The sequence below is a fragment of the Ammospiza caudacuta genome, chromosome 3 (assembly GCF_027887145.1).
Source record: "Ammospiza caudacuta isolate bAmmCau1 chromosome 3, bAmmCau1.pri, whole genome shotgun sequence".
Lineage (NCBI taxonomy): Eukaryota > Metazoa > Chordata > Aves > Passeriformes > Passerellidae > Ammospiza > Ammospiza caudacuta.
The window spans coordinates 60,596,746-60,606,475 of NC_080595.1; the positions used below are offsets into that span (position 1 = coordinate 60,596,746).

The 9,730-nt window shown below is 42.1% G+C and overlaps 1 protein-coding gene across 2 annotated transcripts; it reads right to left on the reverse strand.

Moving 5' to 3' along the window:
• Window positions 1–272: 272 nt before the first annotated feature.
• On the reverse strand, window positions 273–8,540 carry SOD2 (superoxide dismutase 2). 2 transcript variants are annotated; one of them, XM_058801844.1, is made up of 5 exons: window positions 8,304–8,540; window positions 6,959–7,161; window positions 2,881–2,997; window positions 2,106–2,285; window positions 273–776 (listed from the first exon to the last, which is right to left on the reverse strand). In XM_058801844.1, the coding sequence occupies exons 1-5, from the start codon at window positions 8,330–8,332 to the stop codon at window positions 631–633; spliced, it is 675 nt and encodes a 224-aa protein (XP_058657827.1). In that variant the 5' UTR covers window positions 8,333–8,540; the 3' UTR covers window positions 273–630. The 2 variants fall into 2 exon arrangements, with proteins under 2 accessions (XP_058657827.1, XP_058657828.1); XM_058801845.1 differs by lacking the exon at window positions 2,106–2,285.
• Between the last annotated feature and the right edge of the window lie 1,190 nt (window positions 8,541–9,730).

The following is a 9,730-nucleotide window of genomic DNA, read 5'->3' on the forward strand; positions in this document are numbered from 1 at the left end:
CCCAAGGTAATGCTTCCAGGGCTCGTGCACCAGTGTGACATAAAAACCTCACATAAGAAATGCAGGAAGGGGTAGGGATGACTGAAGACAGTCAATTGAGGCAGGCACAGGAACATCTATTTCCATTTATCTTTTCAACCTTTATAGAAAGCTCTGCAGCCAGTAATATAACAAATCACAAAAGGCATTTTTCTCTTCCAACTGTTTTAAAATCAAGTAACTAGACCAGATATTACTAAAAATGAGAGTCTCTTGTAGACAATTATAGAAGATTCTTCTTTTGAGTTTTATTTGTTTATAGTAACAGTAGCACATATTTCCACTTAGGTATTTCAGTGCAACAAGGAAATCCATTAGGCTTCAGCAAGGTGACCTATGTTTCTATATGCAATGGAACAGATTAAAGTGCCTCCCTTTGTTGCACAACAGTTTAAAGCTTCAGAACTCTAAGTAAATACCTTTCACAGAATTAAACAAGCAGACACTTTGCTTGATTATGAAATGCTTTTGTTGGATGAGTGAAGTGCTTTCTGCAGTAGAACAATTCATTTGTAAGCCACAGGCACTACTACAAGAGTGGTATCAGAGTAGAACTTTTGACATTTTAGTAGTCTGTGCAAGAATTCCACTCTACTTTTTGCAAGTTGCATATCTTGAAGATACATTCTCCCAGTTGATCACATTCCAGATGGCTTTCAAATAATCAGGTCGAACATTTTTATATTGAAGATAATAAGCATGTTCCCATACGTCAATGCCTAGCAAAGGAATGAGACCTGTGAAAAAAAGAGGGTAAATATATGAAAACACACTTAACACACTTTACATGTAAAGTTTTATATTGCATCTTCAAATTGTACCCAGTTTCTGAGTCTTAAGCTGCAGGAAGACAAAGAGCTCTGCAGAACACTGGTCTTTACTGCAGTATTTTACAAAACTGTGCTCACACACACACACACAGAGCTTAAACTCAAAGAGCTGATTTGGGTAAACACACATATAAATATTCTTGAACTGCCTTGAAGACATAACTGAAACCAGATGAAGTAATTTTTGAAAGGTTTCTATCTTTTGCACGCTTATGCAAGCACTTTCATAAAAAATTACGTTATGAAGGTTTCTTGTGATGCCAGCTTGCTTCCAATACTTTAATTACAGGCTATTTGTTAAGTACCTAATTACCTACTTGCTTTTGTGCTAAAACACCCTTGTCACTGAATTTTTTATGGTAAATTTTCACAGGAGGGAAGGTGAAATTCACTCCCATTATAATCTATGTCCCTATACTAAATCTATAATTTCTTTTCACCCTACTGATAGGCAATACACAGACTGCTGGCAATACATGAAATTCCTTGCCATTCTCTATGAATTCTGCAGAAAGTATCTGCAAAATGATTTGGACAAACTGTCACTGCAAGCAGATTCTCACTGAACATGACCTCTTCCCTCTGTGAAGGGTGTCCAGTCTGCCATTACCACTTTCATGTCTCTCTAAAGAAGTAAGAATATATTGCAAAGAGATCACTGCCAGTCCTATGCTGCTTTTCCAGCTGTAACACTTAACCACATCACAGACTAATTTGGCTGACACTCATTACTCTTATAACTATAAAGGAAGCAAATTATAAGGCTCCATTTAAAACCCAGTCTAGATGGGAACAAGAGTTATGATGTTCATCTTCCCCTCTCATGTTGTCGGGCCTCCACGGACAGTGCTGTGAATAGCTCCTCTGCCAGAGAAAAAAAATCTGAAGGCAAAAGGCTTATATTGCTTGATATGCGCAAGTTACTCCAGTTACTCAAAAATCCAAGGAAGCTGAAGCTAAAATATTCACCAAGCAAAAAGCACTTTCACAACATGGCCCATCTATTTTTCCTTGGACTAGAAGGACACTTAATCATTCTGCTGTTCAAAGTTTTTAAGTTCTGCTTTACAAATGCTGCTCTAAAAAATGAGTTTTCACTTCTGCTAGAAGAGACATTTGGTTTTTCACATCTATTTATCAGCAATTTCTTCTCAACATTTTCCCAAATCACTTTTCAGATGTCATACACTTGCCTACCAAATCTACAGAAGCAGAGGGGAAGGAAAGAAACCTGACCTGTTGTGCCTTGCAAAGGGTCTTGATTTGCACAAGCTGCTATCTGTAGGCGCCCCTGCTCCTTGTTATAGCCAAGCCACCCCCAGCCTGATCCTTGGACACCAACTGATACAGCTGTCAGCTTCTCCTTGAAGTTTGCAAAAGAACCAAAGTCACGCTTGATGGCTTCCATCAATTCTCCTTTAACAGATAAAAAGCACAGTAAGATCACAAGCATATCAACCTCAATCCAAACCTCCCAGGTTTATCACAGCAGCTTTTGTGAGATCTGTACTAAAGGGCCTTTAATTTAGGTCACTTTAGGGAATCAGTACTGTATCCTCACCAGGAGGATTCTTTCCATTAGGCTTTAACTGCTGAACTATCCCTACCCAAACTGGAGCATAACTCCAGCCACTAGGCTGGGTGGGCCTGCAGCACATTTCTTCCCTTTCTGTGAATTGAGTACATAGAGCAATTTAATTAGCATGGCTTACTACAACTATTTTCTCTTATGAAGGTGGAAAGGGTATATGCAGCAGAGACCAGGTATTTTGCAGTGTATTCATAATCAGCTCTAGAAATTAAAAAATACTTTGAACATTACTCATTTTTTATATTTCTGGCTTACATCCAAAACCTCCCCCGAATACCTCAGAATTTTGGTAATTGTCACATAGAAAGGTGAATTAACTCTGAAAAATAAAGATCCTTTAGACTCCTTCAAAGAGAGAAAACATCATCAATTCTACCTGTAATTAAAACTGTTCAATAAACCACTGTAACATGCACTAACCTTTAGGTTCTCCTCCTCCATTAGGAGAAAGGTTTGTCCAGAAGATGCTGTGATTGATATGACCCCCACCATTGAACTTCAGGGCAGGCTGAAGTGACACCTGAGTTGTAACATCACCTAAGGATACAGAAAATAAAAAATATAAATAAAAAAATTATCATCATTACAACAGGCAGTAAGTTTCTACTAAGCCTCCATTGATAGCTAAAATCTTTCTACAAGCATGTAACTTATCAATGGAAAACAAAGTTTGTACTGTTATGCATATTTTAGACAGTCACAGACAAACTTTATTGAAGACTTACTATCTTTGACCATTTTTATGCTGTAATAAGTGATCTGCAATATTGCAACTATCAGGCAGCCCACACTACACATCTAAGACTTACTGCCACTCTACAGTAGAATAAAGCAACGAGCACAGCCAGAACTCTTTGAGGACCCAGAACTTGTAAATTTGTCAGGATCATCACTACAATGCAAAAATATTACTCAACCATTAGCTCAATGATTTGGAAACTAAGCATTTTTAAACTTCTTAAAACAATTTACAGGGCAAACAGCCTGTGCTTGAGAAAAGTCAGTAACTACAGTGAGCACATACACAAAATATTCTTCTCCTTCCTATCTTTTGTTTCATTTGGAGGGAGAAATGAATACTCACAGAAAAGTGATTGAAATAATTTTGCTACACGTGACAGAATCCTGCATCTGAAACCAAGATCAAACAGCTCTGTATTTCCAGAGAAGAATTCTTGAAGAATTCACTGGTGCCTTGTGTCTCTGAACAGTCTTGTACCACTTCAATACAAGTCTTTTCATTACTATTTTGGCTTTTAAAAACACTGAAGCATTTCAAAGGTTCTAAAGCTTTTTCCACAACTCCAATGCATTCTTTAGTTAGGAATCAGTAGGGGACCTGTTTTCTCCACTCTCAGGACTGAGTTGTAGAAATTTTCTGAGCCACCTCAACAACACAGACATGAAGACAGTCCTCAAAGAAGTAGTGCACCTCAAAGCAATCTGTTACCAAGGCGATGCCTCACGTTTTAACTTTTGTATTTTTGAGATCTTGTGCTGCTTTAGTGTGTGGGTCTGGGCTTCACATTAGGGGATGGTAAGCTCTCTTCACAGAGTAGGTAAACAAAACAATTCCTTCTCTAGCTGGGGACCAAGGACAACTGATCCAGATCTGAGGCCCAAAAACATAAACAATGGTGGACCAAAGAGAGAAAAACAAGCAGGATGGGAATGCATGGGCTAATGCTGTAATTGGACAATTAACTCCAATGTGCTAATGGACCAAAACTTATAGAAGTGTGACACCCTGCGACTGGCTGTCCATTTTTTTGGTGACCATTTTGGGTTCTCCAGGGTTGTAGCCCTGGCTGGGCTCCTGTGCTGCTCAAGGTGGATCTGTTGAGGCTTTCTAATAAATTCCTACTTTAGCTCTGTCTAGTCTCTGTTCTAGGACAGCCTTCACAAGGCGTCAAAGGTTTTAATTCAGGATTTCATGTTCTCAGCATTTCCTCACAACTTCAGAGAGGAGTGCAGCACTGAAACAAAGCATCCAATGCTTTGTTTGTAAAACCATTATTTGCTGGATTTAGGTATCAGGTTAAGGATAAGAAGTCTCTCATGGCCATTCACATGGCATCTTAGGGACATTTTCCCTGAATTTCTCATGCCTTAATGACACTTTCAAGTTAATCCAGGGCATACAACATATAGCAAGCCAGAAATCAAAAGGTAACTTAGAAAGCCTTTAATGCATCCAAAACTCTTTATTGCACCATTCCTTAGAAGAACCCACTCCTCAGGACCCCTAGAAACCAGAGACAGCATTTCACCACTGTCCTTAAACAGTACTTGTGCTGCTGAACTTTGCATTGGGGAAAAGAAAAAAAAACAATTGAAAAGGGGTAACTTGCCCTTAAGTTACAGCAAAAATATACTGGAATTTATTTGTACAGAACCCATGGACAATTCAGTAAACCAAGACAAGAAGCTCAAAGGTGCTAAAGAGAGTAGGCAGCTCAGGTTGTCAGCTTAAATAATTTGTTTCCTTGTAACAGTCCAATCACAGGTTGCATGGTGGTCAAAGAAGAGCAGGGAAAACTATGGTAGGAACAAGTTTTCAATGAAAATGAGATTCAAGTTAATATCCTTCAATTAGCAAATCTGACACATTTTGATGGGCCAATAGTTAGGACCAGTTTATGTTGAAACAAAGTTCTGCGCTGTCACAGAAATGTAAATTCATTTTCAAATGAACTGACAATGTCAGCCAACAGGATGGCTTTGAGTTTTCTATGCAAATATAGATAAATGAAAACATGTTAAAGATAATCTGAAGAAAATACTTTGCTTTCTATTGCTGAACAAGAGACATTGACAAGGTTCTGCTGTCCAGAAAAGTTATTAGATAGTGATCAGATGCGCTATGTAACCCAACACCGATACACAGCCCAGCAAGATTTTTGGCAGTGCTCAGTTTTAGTATGAAAAAATAACAATATTGACAAAATGAGGTGGCAGTTCAGACTTTGCCCTGGTCTTAGAATTTCTTCTAATGAGGGTCAAAATACTGCACATGGTATACTGAGATACCAATCAGGAAAAAAACAAACTAACAAACCACCCAATCACCAATATCCCAAGCAATTATTTGTCTGCTTTGGTGTGCATGACCACACCAGTCAGTCCACCCATTTGGAAAATAATCTCTGCAGAATCCTTAAGGAAAAATTAATCTCTAAGTAATAAACATTTCAACACAAGTGATGAGATGCTATCAAAAGCTGTAATTCCTAAAAAACAACTCAAAGGATCCACAACAGTGCAGATGCATCTGATAACCAGAAATTCTGCCTCCACTAGCAGCTGAAGCTTTTGTAATTTAACAGCATCAGTAACAGCAGCAGCACACACAGTGTCTTCTGACACTGCAGGTTCCCTCCCCAGTTGTGTTTGCCCTAATTACATCTCCAGAATCCACCTTTCCTGGATCTGCTACTGGCAGGGCAAGGCAGCAGGCAGCCCTGATAACCTGCTTCTTAAAAGAATCTCATTAGTTCATTAATTCAGACTGCACAAGGTATTTTTAGGCTCACTTAGGTACTTGAAAAGCCCCATTTTCTATTCAAATACACTGGCAATTAACTATCAAGGGACACATGGTTCAGGTTTACTTAGACATCAGCAATTCTAACTTTCACCCAAGTCCATGCATTAAATTCCACTGTGAAGCCACCTGGCAAGCAGACAGAAGTGAGTCTGTACAGTAATCATTTCTCTGAGATAAACTGATACCTTTTAAGTTCATCACAACAGAAAAAAAAACCCAGAATATATTCCACCTTCTTAAAAAGACATACATGTTATTTCACACACTTTTATCAGTCCAACTGAAAGACTCAGAGTTTGGAAAAAACACATCTCATGTTTCAGCATAGCTCTGCTACACCTGCAAAGCTTTTGCAAAAAGCAGTGTATCTCAAATTTTGGGATCCTAACAAAAAATTCCATGATGGTTTCCTGCATATTTTCCTGTCTCACATGGGCTTGTCACCTACACAACCATTTAATTTGACCCAGTGATATAACTTACACCCAAATTCAGGTCTCTGCACTGTGTGTTGTATACATTAACAACATGTTTGTCTTACCTCAATTGCAGGCAACTGAGATTATTTACAAAGACTGAGCAGAGCATCTGATGTGAAAACTATCAAGGCACGCATCTTTCACTTTCTCTAACTTTGCCACTAACTTTTTATTGTATAGTACTTGTTCAGCAAAATGACTGCAATTTCCTACTGACTCAGTCTTTGTTCAGGTTAAGTTACTAATGGAGTATGGACTAAACCCACAACAATCAACAAATCTTCTAGTTTTACAGCACTACAGAGAACAGAATTCATGCTTTTTACTTACATTCCATTTCCAATTATCCAATTATTTGGACATAATCCACAGCTTTTCAAAGAATTTATCTTGCTTCTTTTTTTATTTTGTTCTTCTGTATCATCTATGCCAATTAGCTTCCACCTCACCTGTTGACTGTGGAGATACAAACCTTTTGCCACTGCCTCTTTGTACTTCTCCTCAACCACGTTCAGGTTGTTCACGTAGGTGGCATGATGCTTGCTGTGGTGCAGCTGCATGATCTCTGCATTAATATGAGGTTCCAGAGCAGCATAGTCATATGGCAAGTCAGGAAGAGTGTGCTTTTGCCTAGAAATCAAGCACCCCAAGGGTGCTACCAACTTGGCACTGCTTCTAGAAGAGAAAAAAAAAAAAAAACAGAAAGAAGCAGTTTTATTCAGTAAAACTTGGGGTTCACTAGTGAAATAGACTGCATACACTGCTGTTCTGATCAGCTGCTTTAAATACCTGGGATAATATCTCAGCCAAGGAAATAATATTTCCACTTCTCAAGTTTAAAGCAGGCATACTATGCAGCTTAACTGCAAAGATGAATTCACACCAAGGTCACATAACCAGGGCTTTGCACTGTGAAGCTGCTGCTTCTCAATCCGAGCCTCCAGGCCCTGCAGAGACTCATGTATCCTCCCAAGCATGCACGTGGAGGAAAAGCAGGGACAGCAATGAAAAATCAGTAGTAACCTGATGACATTCAAAGCTTCACCTAATCTTTATTCATTAAAAATAGAAGCAAAGATGTCACCTAAGCGTCCTTCCCTCGCTATCCACAAGGTCTGTGCACGGGGAAGTGCTAAAAAACCTGCACAGTGACGGGTTTCCAGGACTGAATCTCTCCAGCACTAACACAGACGTGTTTCCCTGTCCCCACACGGCGTACCGGGAAGCCACAGGGGGCGTCACAGCCGCGATGCCCGGCACAGACACCGCGCAGGTTGTGTTACCCTTCCCCATTTTAACACCTCGCACTTGTCATGCGACACAAGGGCCAGGACGAGAGGAGACTCGCCGGGCCGGCGGGACGGTCAGCTCTGAGGGCCGCCGCCGCATCGCTGGTGACCTTGACATAGGCCAGGGACACACCGCGAGCGAAGCCCTCGGGACCCTGAAGAGCAGCCGAGAGCGGCGACCCCGGCCAGCAGAAACAGGAGTGTCTGCCAGCACCGTGTCAGGCCGCCAGAGCTCCTCGGCGGACGGCGGGGGCAGAACCTGAGAGCCCTCAAGGACACCGGCAGCAGCCCCCGCCCGGGCCGGTGCCGACCCGGCGGGGCAGCCGGCAGTAGCGCGACCTCCCTGCGCGCGAAATGGCGGGGGGCAGACACCGAGGGGCGACAACACGACCCTCCTGCCGCCTCCTCCCCCGCTCCCGCCGTCCCGTCCCCGGCTCGGCTGCAGAGGGCAAGGACGGTGCAGCCGCCGCCTGCTGGCGCGGGGCTCTGCCCGACCCCGCGCTTTCCCCGGCGCGGCGCGGCTCTCACCTGCTCGCGGCGGCGAAACGGCACAACATGGCGGCGTCTGCAGCCGGGCGCGACTGTCAGGGCGCAGCCGCGGCCCGCCCCAGCCGCGGGGGCTGAGCTGGGCCGCGCCGCAGGTGTCACACCCCGCGGCCAGCCCCCGCCTTCCATGCGGGCAAATACCATTGCTTAGCGATGGGAGCAGCTTGTCCTTATGAACATAGCCGCTCTAGATTCGTTATCGTAAAACTCAGGCCCGCTGTAGTTCCAGGCGAGGCGAGGCTGCCTTAGACCCTAGGAAAGAGATAAAATGCCGCCTGTGCCCCGGCAGGATTCAGCAGCACGGCAGAGCCCGGCTTTGAAACCTTGCCGCGCAATGACATGGGTCTGGCAGCACAGCGACGGCACCGGCAGCACTAACGCTACCGTTTCAGCTCTTTTGTCTACGACTCGCTTTTGTTCGTTCATTTGTGCTCTTTTACCCATTTTGTGGGCATCTTGTTTTCCCCAACACGTGCTTTCCTGCATGTAGCAATTCAGCGGCCTCTGGTGCTCATGAAAATCCTTTACCCAGTTTAATGCAAATGAGTCCAAAGACCCATTACAAACTGGCTCTCCAGCGAGGCCAGGGAGGAGAAACTCATTCCTCAGAGCTAGGAGGCACTCTGCAGGCAAGACAAACATCAGGTAAAATTTTAATTCCATACAATTTATCTCTGCTACCACAAAACCTTTATCATCATATTTTGTCATTCTAAATAAATACACATAGCCTTAAGATCGTCTAGCACCCACATTTATCAGACTGTAAAAATTCAAATTACAAAATTTCAGTGGGGGCTAAGCCTGAACAATTTTGTTGAGAATAAATAACCTCATCTTGCCAGTTGTGAAGAAATCTACCTGGAAAGACCCACAAAGGGAATCCCAGCCCCTGGAAGACACCGTGCTTCCACCCCTCACTTCTCGAGGCATCCTAGAAAAGGACAGTAATTGAGTTCCTCTGATGAAGAGGAACCAGCGGTACTCTTGTGGGAATGTGAGCAGTGAAAATAGCTGCTTTAGCAGCAGCTAAGATAGAAGGCAAATTGTCCAAAATCAGTGAGTTGTTTCTTCATCCCTGACTACTGAAAATACATTCAGTAAGACATATAAGTTATATCTAATTTTAAAGAGGAATATATTGTCTTTATTGGATCAATATCATTTTTTGTTAAAATGAACCAACTACATTCAGGATTATTAAGTGTCATAATACAGGCACCAACAGCCAGGCAAAACCATGAATATTACAGGCTTTTAGTAATTAGCATTTGCATATGCAGTATTACACTGCAGTTCACTAATGTTTGTAGCAAGTGTTCCATGAAAGCAAGTCAATTATGTAATTATATTTCTAATTTTACTATTAACTGGCACAGTTGCTGGGTTGCTTTCATTTTAGAAGGAAA